The sequence below is a fragment of the Pungitius pungitius genome, chromosome 3, assembly GCF_949316345.1.
Source record: "Pungitius pungitius chromosome 3, fPunPun2.1, whole genome shotgun sequence".
Classification (NCBI taxonomy): Eukaryota; Metazoa; Chordata; class Actinopteri; order Perciformes; family Gasterosteidae; genus Pungitius; species Pungitius pungitius.
Genome location: NC_084902.1, coordinates 28946152 through 28962271, shown reverse-complemented (window position 1 = coordinate 28962271; position 16120 = coordinate 28946152). Strand labels below are relative to the sequence as shown.

Genomic DNA, 16120 nt, shown 5'->3' with positions numbered 1-16120 from the left:
GCTATCTCACTCCTATGCGTTGACAATACCATGTGCGGCCTGAAGAAAGGAGCCGTGGGTTTGCCTACAAAAAGCCTCCATGGTGTGTGTGTGTGTGATGTGACTTTTCACAGAGGTGGCTGGGATCACAATTAAATCTGACCTATTTAGAGCTTTCGCGTTATTTTCAGTTTTAACAAGTTCTCGTCAATCAAATAAGCCTGTATTTCTAAACAATGAGTGTTTTTTTCTGTTTTGTTTAAGTTCCCCAGATGTGCTACTTTGATACAATATTCAGTTTTGTTGTTTTCATGCAATACCTGGTTGTTTACCTCCTATATTAATAGGCCAATATATGGAACAGAAGCACCAGCAGATTACTAAAAGGAAAGTATCTTACTGTTGTAGACACATAACAGGGTTTTATTTTGATAGGGTGCCATGTAACCACCATCACATGTCCCAAATAGGTTAAAGGCCAATGGCTGTGGTTTTGTTTGGAATTCATTGGCAAACATGAGGATTTATAGGAACATTAAGTCATTTTTATCAGTCATTTGATTACATATATAACAAGTGTTGTCAGTATGGGGGCTCGTTTGCTGATACTGTACTTCTTACACATTCAGTAGATATGTATATTTTTGTTTTGCACACTAAGAAGGCAAACAAATCTTCATTAATATATGGAAAATTCCTGTTACTGTACTCGTGATTGAATAGATGTAACATAATTTTGGAACTCTTTTATATTGCCGAATTATCCAAGTATTGTATGTAATAAATAAATTTCTTTTCCCCACCCATAAATGTTAAAAGAAAGATGGTCCTAGTGCTTTTGACGTTGAGCATTTCTTCTCAAACCAATAAAACATAGCGTCTGTCAAATGAAATCCTATTGTGTCTCAAGCGCCCTTGCTGTTAGAATAGGAAACATTTTAGTAGTTTAAACCAATGTTTCCAATAATTTACCTATTTCCTATTTTTAATTTTAAAAACTGCTTGACGCGAATATTGAAACGTTACTTTGCGACCTCATTAACGTGACGTCATGTATTTAACGTCTCGGCCGGCTGGTGGCAGCACGAGCTTCGATAACCGTTAATTAGCCATCTGTCAGCTAACCTGTTAGCCTGTTAGCTAACGATTGCCTGTCATCTTAATGTTCATTAACGTTAGTTACACAGCCACCAAACGCAGATAAACATTAGCATTTGGAGTCGTGTTTCTGGACACTCAATACACGTGAGTACCATATTTACTTTCATTTTAGCTAAGGTCTAATTACATGATAATGAAATGTTAATATGAGGAGCAGCTAACAAGTCAGTTAGCTAACCGTTAATAGTGCTAATGCCAGAAGCGCTAACTAGCGTAGCTTGTCAGCCGTTTGCTGTGTTTGTGCTATATAACGGACCCTGTTCTGGACATAGTAGTGTTGGTTTTTCACAAATAAATATTATTATTAGTGTTCTTAATCTCTAAAAGCTTTAGTGCACTTTTAAGTTAGTTTAAGTGATGAGTAACCGATCAGGTAAGCTAACGGTAGTGTTGTACTGTAACCAGGGCAACGTTAGCTCCATGTGAGGAATTCTCTTTATTTCAGGAGAATTAACACTCGGCGTTTCAGCCCACACAGTCTTTGATTAACATGAATTATTTAAATGAAGTATTTGTATCTACCTTTTTTCTTCTCTTTTTACAAGTGAGATATTATCAAATCATTATTTTAAAGTAGCATGAGGGATTGAAGCAAGGAGGATACACTTTGAATTATTAATCTTGGGTGAAAGGGCAGGTGGACAATTTCCCAGGTAAATAATGAACTTAAAAACAAAGACTGCTGAATGTGGTACATTTAAATAGTTATGCAAAATATTAGTTTATTTATCAATGATGTATATATGTTAAGACATTTGTGTCCCTATTCAGAAAAAAGTGACAAATTTGCCGGAGTAGAACGTTCATTTATGGGGGGAAAATTTCATCAGAATACAAGAATGTATTTAAAGTCAATCGGAAATCAGGCGAATAAATATATACGACACAGTAAAAAAAAAGAACAACCTGACTGAAGTAACATATTGTCGCTAAATAACCTCAATTTGAAGTAAAATCCGGGACAGGAAAATGTAGGTTATCCAAACATGACAAATCAATGTAGAAATGTTTGGCTGAGATGGGAAAGTCCCATTTTTACTGTCAGTTTCGTTTTGTCTCAGACTCACTTGCATTTCTATCTCTTCCCCTAAGTTTCTGTTACACTGAGCGTGGCATTGCTCTTGGCCTTGCCCATGGTAAACTTCACCACACCGCTCATGTCCACGCTGGTTTGTTTCAGGGTGAGTTTGTGGACCCTTCCGTGGTCTTCCACGCGGACCGAGGGGCCGTGTTGAAGGGTCTCTCCGTTCAGAGTCCAGAGGGGCGGCTTGTTAATGGCGACGGACACCTCACACTGGAAGGATGCCGGCTCAGGCTCCGTTACCTCCACATCCTCGAGCTCTGTGACCATGACGAGTGCTTGGGCTGCACAAAAAAAGGCAAGTGTTAAGAAACATAAGAACAAAGGACATTAATGATAATAATACATTAGTATTGGTACAAACAAATCACCCTTCAACAGTCAAATTCAAACATTTGACACACATCTTTTAAAGTTCTAAGCCCCGAACTCAACGTACCTTCCACCATCAGTTTGGCTTTGGATGTGTGCTCCCCAACCTCAACGCTGTAGGTGCCCTCATCCTCCACAGCCACCTGCTGGATAACCAGTTTGTGTGAGCATCCGTCGGCCAGGATCTCCACTCGATCCGAGGGAACCAGCTCCTCGCTGCCCTTGTACCAGACAGCGCTGGAGCGAGGCATGGAAACTGTGCATTCCAAGATCACGCGGTGTTTCTCCAAGGCCGTTCGATCTCGCAGCGGTTTTACAATGCAAACGGGAAGTTCTGAAGTAAAAAGAAAGGTTTTGAGATTTTTTAAGCTGCCAGCATTCTAAAAGAGTCAAAGGAGGACTTACCTTCTACTTCTAAGGAAGCCGTGGATTTAATATCCTTAGCTATAAAGCAGATTTCCCCAGCATCCTCGGCAGTGACGTTGCACATCAGTAGGAAGTGTTTGGTCCCTAAAGAAGAACAGACTTCAGATCATCTAAATTGAAGCTCAAAATGTTCTATTCACCTCTAGATATTCTCTACCTTACAGATGTGCTGAATCTTTTCACAACTTTGGTACCTTTGTTGGTGAACTACCTACTGATATACTGATCCAATTTGGATTTCCATCTTAACAGAATTATTCAACAATCAAACCCCTCTTTTTCTGACCTTCGGTGCGGATCTTGATGCTGCTAGTGGGCCGGATCTTGTGGCCATCTTTGTACCACTCGCCAGCAACATTCTCCAAGGAAACCTCACACATGAAGACCGCGTTCTGGTCCTCCTTAATGTAAAGGTCCTCCAGGTCATGCACTATCTCCAACGTATGCTCTGTGAGGTTAGCAAAGACATTTAGATCAACGAAAACAGAATTAGCGTCTCTCTCTCGTTGCAACCTCTAGGTGGAGGTGTATAATCCCTTCAATGCAGTTTCAGCATTTGAACAAAACAACATAAAACTGAGTTCACATGGTGTGTGTTGGACACTAACCGTACACCTCGAGTGAACAACAAGTGTTGATGTCCCCTGTGTCACATGTGTAGGTGCCGGAGTCGGACCGGGAGCACAACATGATCTGACAGAACCGCTTGCGGCCCATAGAGTAGATCCGACAATTGTTCCCCGGCTTCAGCTCCGCCCCGTTCTGATTGACGGAAGCGAAGGAACAGATGTATTGCTCATGCGTTTAGAACACGTGACCATCACAGCCTGCAGTTTTCTACCGTGAGGCCAAATCACAGGTCGAGAGCAGATGTTTTTTTTTTTTACCTTGTACCACTTGACTTCGACGTTTTGTCTGGAGAATTCACACTCCAAAGTGGCCGGGAGTTCCTCTTCCACCCGGACGTCAACTAGCGTCTTCAGGAAAGACACCGGAGTCTCTGCCGGTTTAACAGATCCAATTATCGAATCAACCAGCCGATGAATCCAATTCAATCAAAGGCTTCCAACACTGAGTCCACAGGCCCATAGCTACCTTTGACGGTGAGCCTGGCGGCGGTGCGCACCCCCTCAGCTGAGAAGACGATGGTGCCCGTGTCCTCCAGAGTGAGGTTGGACAGTGTGAGGCCGTGGACGAGCCCGTTGGTGCTCACTCGCCACTGGTTGTTGGGTTTCACGCGGATGCCGTCCTTCTGCCAGATTCCCTCCACATCTGTGTGCGAGAGCTCCACCTCGAAGGAGGCGGTCTCTCGCTCAACGGTTTCTTGATCCGTTAGGCCTTTACGGATGGAGATTTTACGAGCTAGGTTGGAGGAGATGAGGGAGACAAAAGATTTTCTAAATACATTACACTCCTTAGGAATGGTGCATGTGAAGAATAATTACTAAATCCTTCTTGCACAGCCAACTATTTCAATGTACACTGAAAGAACGCCGTGGTTCAGGGAGAACCAAAGGTGGATCAAATATAGACCCAGCTCACTTCATCGGATTACTAAAACCACACCTACAGGAACAGTGTCATTCTGCACTCTGTGTTTCCAAAAGCTTTTCACATGTACAGGTCTAGTCTTGCTATTCTTTGTATCTTTATGGACTGAGTCAAAAACCTTGATTAAACTGCTTTGACACAACAGTTTAGATGAGTGATAAATCATTGAGGCCGTCCAAACATCTTACGTTCTACATTGAGTTTGACCTGCGTCCGGTCATGCAGGGTCTCGCAGCGATAGGTTCCTCGGTCTGACAGATTGAGGTTTTGGATGACCAGGCTACGCTTACAGCCGCTCTGGGCCAGCGTGTGTCGGGGACCGGGCTGGATGACCACGCCTTGCCTCATCCACTGGACCTCTCCAATCTCAAGGCTGATCTCTGTCTCCAGGGTGGCGTCACCAAACTCTTCCGCCATGACAGCCTCCATTTTCTTTGTAAACATGACCTGAGCCTCTGAATATGAGGGAGGATTGACATAAATTGGAATCACAATGCACTGCTGTTGATTCTGGTGAACAGCTTTTCATCAGTTGGCCTTACCCTGAACTCTGAGGCTGGCTTTGCTCATCTGTCCCTCGGCCTCCGCTGTAATCTTCGAACAATCCAACATCTGGCATTTCTTAACAACCAAAGTGTGGCACAGGCCGTTCTGGTTTGCCTGGAAACGATCTCCAAGGGGGATGGCTTCGTTGTCCATGAGCCAAGCCAGCTGGACATCCTCAGGGGAAACCACACACTTGAAGGTGGCATCTTCTCCTTCAAGCACAGTGGTGTTGTGGAGCTCTGTGAGGAACTCCACCACCCGAGGCACTGAAGAGACACGGGACAGTTTGTGAACTCGCCACCTCGCTCAAGAGAAGACAGAAAATCAAAGCAGCGCGGGCGTACTTACTCTCTACTCTCAGTGTCGCCACGGTCCGGTGATCTCTGGACTCACAGGTGTACTCCCCAGCATCCTCTCTGGTTAACCGGTGGAGGGTCAAGCTCCGCTCCACACCGTCGGCCCGAATGGTGAACCTCCTGCTTGGAACCACCTCCACGCCGTTCCTCAGCCACTGGACGTCTGCTTTAGGCTTGCACACCTCACAGCGAAGGGTCACCATACCGTCGGCATGCGCCACCGTGTCTTGGAGTGGCCTCACAAACTTGATTCTCATTTCTGACATACAGAAAAATATATATATGGAATATAATATTGCACTTTAATTTTTGTTTAATTTTATATGATGAAAAGATAAAAAATTTGAAATTTGAACCTTTCACCAGCAGGCTGAAGTGGACCTGGTCCGTGCTGGCATCGCAGGTGTACTCGCCGGCATCAGAGCGCCTCAAAGGCTCAATGGTAAGGGTGCGTTTGTGCCCCTCTGTGAGAGCTCGGGTACGTTCGCCTTCCACGGGCGTCCAGTTTTTCATCCAACGCACTTGAGCGCTTTCCTTTGACACGTAGCTCGTCAGGGTCACGCCCTCCGCTTCGTAACCCGTCACGACGACGTCGTCCTCCTTGTTCACAAACTTAACTGCAGGCTCTTTGATGGTAAAGGAGAGACGGAATGGTATTGAGTAATAATGTCGATAATCATATCTGTGGAGGCTTCGGTGTGAGTTTTCACCTTGAATCCTGACGGCGCTTATCATCTTATCGTCCACAGCATCACACACATACTTCCCAGAATCGGATGCCTGGACATTTGAGATTATAATTTTCCTCAGGGTGCCGTAGCTCTCGATGTTGGTCCGGGAGTCGCTGGTCAGCAGCCTGTCGTTGCAGTACCACTGGACTGGGGCGTTGGCACGGGACACTTCACAGGCCAGGATCAGGTCTTCCCCTTCCACCATCTCCTGGTTGTCAGAGTCGTTTGAGTTGCCCACAATTGTCACTGGGGGCTCTAAGGGAAAGAGGGAAATCCTGGTTGATTTATTTATTCTAAAACAGTCATTAAATGAATCAAATTCACTCCAGTAACTTCACCTTGCACTGTAACATGGAAGGTGATGTTGTCATCTCCGGCATCCAGGAAGTATTCTCCAGAGTCTCCGAGATCAGCGTTGAGGATAACGAGTGAGCGAAAAGCACCTTCTTCCTCTTCGCAGAACCTTTCATTGCCCTCAAGGCGACAGTTATCTTTGTACCATTTGGTGACGCCGTTGGCCCGGGAAAGCTCACATTCCAGCACGATGTCATCAGAAATCATGGATCTAAGATTTGTGTTAATCTCTGTCTTTCTCAGGATCTTTGTGGGAGGCTCTGATGATGCAGGATAAAATATTGACCATCATCACAACGATTTTTGAATTGCATTTCTGTACAGAAATCATCTCCAAAGCTGACGTTGCCTCATTACCTGAAACTTTGACCTCAAAATCAATTTTGTCATCAACAGCATCACAGGTGTATTTCCCAGAATCCTCTGGGTTGGGACAGTGAATCGTCAGACGATGGATGAGCCCGTCCTTTGTGATGGTGACGTTACTGCTCTCCTCTACTTCCCTGCCATTCAGTCGCCACACAACTTCAGCGCTTGACCGGGACACCTGGATCTCCAGCACTACCGGTTCGCCGGCCAAACTCTCCAATTTGTCAGGTGTGTTTTTGGGACGAGTAAGCGTCACTGGTGGCTCTGAGCAAAAAGGAATCGAGGCATTTTTAGAGAAAAGTAAAAGCTTAAAATGCAATTGAATCCGTATGCCCTCATTTGTACCTGCAATAGTGACCAGGAAGGCCACAGAGTCATCCTCAGTGTCGCATACATACTCCCCTGTGTCATCCATGGTGCTCATGGGAATAACCAGTCGACGTCGGGCTCCATCCACCTCCAGGAACAAGTTCTGACCCTCCTCTACCTCCAGGCCGTCTTTATACCACCGGACCGGGGCGTCCGCCAGGGAGATCTCACAGCTGAGCTCCAGCCTCTCAGTGACCGGATGAGTCAGTTCCAGCTCTGACTCGATGGGGGAAATGATTCTCACCAGCGGCTCTGGTGCAGGAGGACGATGGTTAAACACTTCACACGTTTTGTATTCGATTGTGTGGCGTAAGGGAGCACGAAAGGGAGGTTTCGGTCTTACCCTTGACGCTGAGCTGGAAGAAGACGGAGTCTCCATCTGTTTCGCAGACATACTCTCCACCGTCCTCCACTGAGCCGCTGAGGATGGTCAGCCTCCTGTAAGGACCCTCACACACCAGCTGGATGTTGTCGCCTCCCTCCACCTCCTGGCCGTCCTTGAACCACCGCACCTTCCCACTGGAGCGAGACAACTCGCACTGCAGCTGGATCTCCTCTGAGATCAAGCTCTCCAGCACAATATCGTCCTTAGGTTCCACGATCATCACTGGAGGCTCTGTGTTTGTAGAGGAGTCAGAGTGTGGTTCTGCATGTTGTGCACTTTCACCAGCATGTGGATGTGTAACACTGCTCATCGGCAGTCAGACGGGTATCGATACCTCTGACATTGACTGTGAACTCCATGCTACTGTTTCCTGCCTTGCAGGTATAGCTGCCAGCATCCCAGGTCTCTGCAGAGCGGATGATCAGCCTCCTCATGCTCCCCTCTGCCTGCAGCGTGATGTTGTCCGTGGGCTGGATCTCACAGCCGTCCTTATACCTTGGACACGTCAAATCCCACACAGACAAATATGAAAGACAAAGGACCAACTAATTAAAATCAAAAGTGCGATCATTTTAAATTTTGGAAGCAACAGCCATTAGCTCCTGGTCGTCTTACCACACGACCTCGGCCTCGTCTGAGGAGACATGGCAGAGCAGCACCACGGGGTCCAGCTCCATGCTGCTCTTATGAAGCTCCTCCTCAGGAAGCAGCCTGAACTCCACCGGGGGACCTGAGAAAAAAACGCAGCAGCGAGAGATGTCAACAGCTGGATGCTTCCTACAAATGGGAAGTTTTCAGATTGCAATGTGGTTTAACCAAATAGATTAAATAGATCTAATAGGCATATAAAAGATAAAAAAATCATTAAAAAAGATCTTAACTTTAAGATTTTAACTTTAACACTTAGATGTATCATTTATACTGTACTATTCTTTAAATACTTAAGCAATGATTATAGAGTATGTTTATAATCAAATCTAATCAACTTTATCAAAAACATTTCACCTGCAACATCCACGTTGAATTTGATGACATCTCCTGCAGTTTCACATGAATAAACTCCAGAGTGAGATGCATCAGCTGACTGAATCACAATCCTCCTCATGTTCCCATCCGATTGGATGTTGAGTCCGTCGATCACCTGCAGCTCCTTGCCATCTTTGAACCAAGTTACTTGAGCGAAGGGATGGGAGACTTCGCAGTAGAGAACAATGGGGTCACTCATGTCCACCCTCTTGTTGCTGTCTGAGTCAGACAGGGGACTGAATTTCATCACGGCAGCTGCAACAAAAAAAACCCAAAAATAAACTCCAAAGAAACGCATCCATCACATGCTCAACAGAAGGAAAAGTGGATGGCTACACCTACGTTTAACCGTGAGCACAGCTGAATCCCTGACTCCATTGGCTATGAACGTGACCTCCGCAGTGTCCTCTGTGGCGCTGGCTTCCCGGATGACCAGGGAGTGTCGTGTTCCAGACTGTTGTATTGAGTATCGTCCGCCATGCTGCAGTTGAGAGCTGTTCAGAAACCAGGTTCCGACCATTGGGGCGGACAATTCGATGGAAAAGGGAGCGTCTTTTCCCTCCACAACCTCGCAGCCTTTGAGCCCGCTGCAGATCTTTGGTCCAGGAGCTAATGAGAATGGAGAAATAGAATTTACCTTCCTGGTAGCGATTGATTTCCTCTCGATACAATACACACTTTCCACTGTGTCTGCCCCCGACTGGATGTTTCTCACCCAGATGGACAGCTTTGGGGAACTCCACGTGGCCGCTTCGGCCGTACTTGTTGATGCAACACACACGGAACCGGTAGTCGCCTTCGGACGGCACGCTGTCACCGGTGATCTCGGCTGAGGCGGCGCTCTCTGAGGTGAAGCACTTGTGCCACTCTGGGGAGCCCACTTCCTGTCTCTCCACAACAAACATGGACCGGGTGGAGGTCTGGCTATTGGGGGCAGCAACCCAAGTGAGCAGGGTGCTGTTGGGTCGCTCCACGTCCATGTTAACTCCCACGGGGCAGATGGGAGGGGAGTGTCTTGCAGCTAATTGTGGGGAAAGAACAAAGAATGTAGCTGGTTTAAAATGTGTAAAAGTGTTACATGTTTATTGAATGTTTTCAAACCAATCCTTGAAACTGTGAAGCTAACATGAAGGTTAGCGTTTCCTTTACGTACCTTTGACCTTGAGACGCGATGAGGTCTTGGATCTTCCTGCGACAAAGGTCACCACCCCCGAGTCCTGATAGGCCACGCTGACGAAAACCAGAATGTGAGTTTTGCCAAAAGACTTGAGGATAGTCTGATGAGTCTCGTGGAGCTTCAAACCATCTTTAAACCAGTGGATCTCCATGTCTTCGTTCTCCACCTCCACACAGAACACAGCGTTCTCCCCCTCCAGGACCTCCAGCTTCCGGGGAAGTTTTCGAACAATAGTGCCTGTAAGACAAAAATTGTACTGTTTACGTTCATTTTCTTTTGTTAAACGTAGCTGGAATCTTATTCTCTGTAGCAAATCCACAGATCGTTGGACGTTGCAGTCTTGACTGTAGGAAAAGGTAACGTGTAACTCTGATAAATTACCTTTAACAGACAGCTCTGCGATGCTCTTCGCTCCGTCTGGCATCTCGCAGAGGTACACTCCATCGTCGTCCGTCCCCACATCGTGGATGGTCAGTCTTCGCGTGGCGCCTTTCTGCTCCATCCCGTATTTACTGCTCGGCATCAGCCGCTGGTCCTCCAGGTACCAGGCGGACGGGAGCGACTCATCGGGTACTTCACACTCCAGCACGGCGACGTCCCGCTCCCTCACCTCTGCATCCTGCAACGGGCGCCTGAAGTGCACCGCTGGGCCTGGAGAACGGGTAAGTGGGTGGTTCATGATTCACAGATATAGGATGCTTGTAGTAATAGTGAAAACATAGATGAATCAGTGTACGTGTGTGTATATGGGGATTACTAAAACTTTGCAGTTTGCAGTAGTCCTGACTTTTTTCATTGTAGTACAAATTATTTTCAGCTTGCTGGAGTCTCTCATTTCACCACTCAATACTTATTAATCCAAGATCCGTTTCTGTAATCTATTTTATCTGTGCATTGACCAAGACTAAGACTAAAAGATAGAGTAGAGGCAGCTGGCAAAGTGCTGGAATGGGCATATGAAGAGACATCTGACTGAGAATGATCAAGCCTTTATGACTGGATTAGGTCATAATAGTTAGCCATTAAAAGGTGACACCAAGCGTTTTAACAATGCATGCAAGCAATTAGCCCTTACAAGTGTAGCTTGGGGTTAAGTACATCGGTGACACAATGACTTATTTATAATTGCATTGGAATTCCATCCATCTACCCATATACCATGTCTCCACTGTTTTGCCTTTTACATTTTGAAATGCTGCAGAAAAGCATGGGTCTCCTACCTTTGACGGACAGGTGAACGGCACTGAGGGTGTTTCCGAGAGCGTTTGATGCCGCACACACATACAGTCCCGTATCCTGCACCTTACAGTACAGAACCTTCAGTGTATAGTAGCCTTCTCTGTCCTCAAATATCAGGTGGCGTCTCCCGGGTTCTAAGGGAACCCCGTCTTTCTTCCAAATGATCTCTGGCTTGGGCTTCCCTGTCACAAAACAGCGGAACTTGGCGTGTTTCCCCTCCGCCACGGCAAACTTCTTGGCTTTAGACGCTCTGACGGGCGGCTCCTCGATAACCCTCGACAGACTGAGCCTCCCGCCCCTGTGCTTGGGCGACCACTGGCTGTGAGCCTGACCATTGGAGGACATTTTACCTTCCTCTCGTTCCGGCACCGGCTCCACCAGCAGCACGGCTCCTGCCAAGGCCTCGCCATGGCAGTTGGCGGCCCTGCAGGTGTAGACGCCTTTGTCTGGCATGCGCGTCCTGTAGATCTTGAGCTGGAACCAGCCGCCATCTTGACTGCTCACGCTGAAGTGTGCACTCTCGAAGATTTCACTGAGCCTCTTCCCGTCTTTCTCCCACGTCATGTCGGGCAGAGGACTGCCCCACATTTTGCAGGAGAAGGCGGCGTCTTCTCCCCGATCCACGCGCAAAGAGATGGGCTTGATGAGGAATCGGGGTCTATCCTCGTCCTCTCGCTTTTCTCCGTGTAGCGCCTCTCCATTTTCATCCCTGTGTTCACCATGTTTCGCTGTAGAGTAGCCATTCTGGTGTCCTTCAAATACTCTATTGGCTCTTATTGGTTGCTGCATACCATTGACTCCTAATTGCAGTTGCCCCCCATCCTGTGGCTGGGCCTCTCCTTCCACTTTGAGGCAGGCTGCTGCATAGGTTTCACCTATGCTATTTTTGGCCTTGCAGATATACTGGCCTGCATCCTGCAGAGTTACTCCTGTGATGGTCAGCAGGTACGCGTTTCCATCCTCAGAGAGCTTGTGGTGTTCATCAGACACGACCCTGGTGTTTTTACGCTCCCAGATCACATCGGGACGAGGGTCCCCACCAATCTGACACCTGAGTGTGGCGTCTGAGCCGCTATGTGCTACCACAGGGCGGGGGTAGCCCAAAACACGAGGAGCACCTCCAAAAATATCCATGGTGAAGTTTACCTTCTCTGTGGTTTGAATGAAGGATTTAATTTTTTAGACCCTCTTCTCTCTGGTGGAGCAGCTGTAAGATGAAGAACATGTGCATTTTGTTAGGCGTTCAACTCCAAAGTCACAATCTGAATACCAGTGATAATGGAACATGTCCAGGGGGGTTAGTGAAGCAGGTTTTGAGCAGTCCTGAGTCACTCTTGGTCGTCTCTCAGCTGGTGCTGTAACTCACTGAAGAGTGTATTTATAAAGTAGTCTGTCCAAAAAAAGAGCAGAGGCCATGTCCCTCTCAGCAGGTAAACCGTTCAGTCTGCAGCCACCAAAGACAAAACTGACTCTTTGCTTTGTGTAAATGTGTGGAACATGAATGTCAGCTGTGTCCTAGAAGGATCGCCTTTGTGTCTTTGCATTGTTGTCTTTTTCAATGATTCTTCCACTTCCTAGAGAGCTTTTTTCTGCTTTCCAACATCTCATGTTTTGATCATGAAGCATCCAGTGCAAAGCGTTATCCCTCTCATGTAAGAAGTAATGGATCAGTAAAGACATGAAAGAGGCTCAGCGACTCATTGAACATTGTGTTGGCATATTCTTCTTAACAAATGATAAACTCACCGCTGTATGAGCTGTCTTTAGGTTCCCCAAAGCGTTCATTGACACGCCCCTTCTTCTTCTAGAATGTGAGTCTCCTCAGCTCTTTTTCTGCGTCCCTCTGGTTTGTTGTTTCTAGATTCTGGTTGAGAGCCGTAGTAAGTGAGGAACCGTTCACACCTGGCGGCCCGTAGTCACAGGTGTCAGCTCTTGGTTGTGTCCTCTTGGTTCGGCGCGAGGTCGCATGTGGCAGTGAAGGAAATGACGTTTGAGCCGACTGCTCGCTTCATGTGTCAGCCCTGATACTGTCATTGTCCAACAGCTAAAGACTGCGAGAGAGAGACCTTTGGAATGGGAGGAGGGGGCGTTAAATGCTTTCGCAGCTGCTGCCACTGCAAGCCCCCGCCTAAAAATACCAGCAGCTTCCATGACAGAGGTCCAGATAAAGAGAGGCCGCCCATTCACTAAAGATAGAGAGGAGGCCGCGCTCTGCTGAGGATCACTAAGCTCAACAACCCTCAAAGAGAAAGGACACCCCATCTGCTTTAGATGAGTCATGCTGACCCATAAATAATCAGTAGACAATTTATAAAGAGTAGAGAGCTAAGATATTGGGCAGAAACCGCACTTTTACCGCAATTTACTGAAGGTTTTTAAACCGTTTACAAAGAGTATTCAAGGTAACAAATGGTAATTTTATGAGCTTTTCAAACACCGTAAGCATCTGGATGAGTTGATGTCTAAAAGGTGTCCAACTTTCCAGATGGTGTATTTGTAAAGATGTAAATGAAATAGAGGATAGCTGGACACTTATTAAAATAAACATTTTTTTTGTGCTTTAAAGTACTTAGCGGTGTTAAATCCGGTGTTGACATGCGTCTCCTGCATTCTCAGACCATAGCTCTCGAAGCTATCTCTTCGGGTGGAGTGTTTCGGACGCCCCGAACCCTCGTCACAGACATGTGACCTTCACTACATTTGTAAAGTAAAGGAAACACATAGCAGCCGCTAACAAGCATGTGTCACTAACACAGTTTAAATATCAGAGTCATTTGAAGCACCCGTGGCTCCATTTAAGGCTGCTGGTACCCTTACATTCTCATTCATGCAGTCATCCCTGCAGCTGTTGGCTACAATGACACCGGGAATCAAGAGCTCTTTGTCCTGAGATTGGGTTTCAATATCAAAAGGCCGAAGAGGACAGAGTGGGCAGCCTTCTTAACAGGGTCCATCAACCCGCACACAGGGACACGGACACGCGTGTACAGGTGTGACGGTTCTGCACAATATTCCCACTAGATGGAGCTAGAGATCAATTTAAGGAACAAATGAGTTGATCTGAGACCACATGAAATCAAGGACATAAATAATAAGAAATTATGCTTTTTGAGACACCCAACATTGACCTCTGACCCCGTTGAATGAGAACAGCATCAAGAGACTGCTCTCGACTGCAGTGGGACCATATCTGGAAAATGTTATCAACTGAATTTGATTTAAAATGATCTAAAGATGTCATTTGTTCAAAGCAGGAACAGGAAGTGTGATGACATTATCTTAGTAAATGAAAAACGTACAGATTCTGTTCTGCGCCAGGCTGTTGTTTCTTGTCATTTTGATTTTATCAAAGTCAGGCTTTTTAAATTTGTGATCCCATAGCAGAGGGAGAGTGAGAAAGCGCACGTACACATCCTCCATCCCAAACCTAACTGTGCGAATGTATACTGGGGAGAAAAAGGGGGAGGTAGAGAGGTGGTCAATGACATGCAGAGAGGAACAAGAGAGATCAAACATTTCTGTCAGATGACCTCTGACATTTTGGCTCCTCCTCTTTCTCCCTGCAACCTGCATGCATGCTGGGAGAAACAACAAGTGATTCTGGGAAAGACGGGAGGAGGGCTTTCCCTAAATACAAACAACATCTGTGTGTATGTGTGCGAGGCCGATGGAGGAGTGCATATGTTCAAGCAGATGTTTTTTTTGTATTCTTATTAATATTGTCATTATCATTAGTGCCTCCCGAGAATACTTTTCGCTCCTAAACATTTTAAAACATAGAAAATGTTTTAAAATTGGACACATTTAACCACCTATCTTTTGTGGTGTAATTTGCAACGTTATGTTCACTAGTCTAGTCTGTTTGATTAGATTAGCTTCAGTCTGTTATCCTCTTTTTTTTTTCTTTCGCTGGAAGTGCACCGCTGCCTCCCTTTAAAAGCAACAACCCATTTGTTCCTTTGCAAATATGAATGATAAATATGCGTGTTGATCTGCATAAAGAGCGGGAGATCGGGTCACAAGTGGCTACTGTCAATGTGGAGACCCACTCCAACGCCACTTGTCACCTGACGTACTTGGAGCTGTCCACTTATGATTAGATCACCCAGGACGCATTGCAGATGAAAGCGGGGCTCAAGACTTCTTCTTCTGGGCGTCATTGTCTTATTTGTGCCTCAGTCTTGATGCTATCATGGAATACATAAACGCTTTGTTTTAGCTTGTGTGTACATTCATCTAATCCAAAAGTGATTATCTACACATAAAGCCACTCTCCTAATCCACACATCATGCACCAAACGTTCCAAATGGAAAACTCAGTTACAGAATGAACGGCACGGCATTAATCTCACCATCTGCACGTCGCTCTACATTCAGCGGCAGATGATATTTGCAGCCAACTGACATTGGCTCTCGGGCGGAGTGGCGGGACGCACACTCAGAGGAACATTGTGACAGGTGTTAGGGAAAGCGACCGATGACGTGGCATCGGCGGGTTGCCGATGGCAACCATCAGCTGTGCACGCCAACCCTTCCTTTCAGACGATCCATCTCCTCGGACTCTTTCGCGCTGTCGCTTCCTCCCTCGCTCCTGTTCTCGCCTTGTCTCACAATTCCTTTAAGCCATTGAGCAACCTCAGAACAGCAACTTTTGTCAAGACGTATACAATATGTGTGCAGAAATGGCAGTTTAGAACTGCACGGCCTGTATGTCTGTGCGCCACTGGCCAGTACGTGTTAACTACACTCACAACACGCCAATCATGTGCTCACATGAGCTGCTTATTGTGAAGACCTTAATTAACCCATGTGTCCAATTAGTGGCAGGTAATCTAATAAGGCGGAAAGAGAATATCTGGGAGAGGCTGCGGTGCGCAAACCCTATTATAGTGTAACAGAAGAGCTTTTTATAGATCTAGCCCCCCAGCAGGCATTAAGATGAGTGCTAGGAGGACGACGTGCTCTTGTAGGCCAACAGGGAGTAAACATTGCTCTCTG

At 46.4% G+C, this 16120-nt stretch overlaps 1 protein-coding gene across 1 annotated transcript; it reads right to left on the bottom strand.

Annotated features, from left to right (window-relative positions):
• Positions 1-1956: 1956 nt before the first annotated feature.
• obsl1a (obscurin like cytoskeletal adaptor 1a) lies at positions 1957-13232 on the bottom strand. Its single transcript, XM_037474615.2, has 25 exons — positions 12869-13232; positions 11104-12329; positions 10265-10534; positions 9860-10120; positions 9422-9727; positions 9049-9315; positions 8686-8961; positions 8296-8410; positions 8015-8175; positions 7639-7911; positions 7272-7547; positions 6915-7190; positions 6542-6817; positions 6183-6458; positions 5829-6098; positions 5465-5731; positions 5113-5382; positions 4759-5025; positions 4115-4381; positions 3907-4019; positions 3628-3781; positions 3306-3467; positions 2999-3103; positions 2661-2927; positions 1957-2505 (listed from the first exon to the last, which is right to left on the bottom strand). Exons 2-25 carry the CDS (start codon positions 12254-12256, stop codon positions 2228-2230), a joined length of 6606 nt encoding a protein of 2201 aa, XP_037330512.2. The 5' UTR covers positions 12257-12329; positions 12869-13232; the 3' UTR covers positions 1957-2227.
• Between the last annotated feature and the right edge of the window lie 2888 nt (positions 13233-16120).

Excerpts from the sequence above, each read along its gene's own strand:
- obsl1a (XM_037474615.2), bottom strand. The coding sequence starts at position 12,256 with ATGGATATTTTTGGAGGTGCTCCTCGTGTTTTGGGCTACCCCCGCCCT. Across the intron at positions 5,732-5,828 it reads CTTCAGCCTGCTGGTGAAAG|AAATGAGAATCAAGTTTGTG; the intron begins GTTCAAATTTCA and ends TCTGTATGTCAG. Across the intron at positions 4,382-4,758 it reads GGTCAAACTCAATGTAGAAC|CTCGTAAAATCTCCATCCGT; the intron begins GTAAGATGTTTG and ends CCTCCAACCTAG.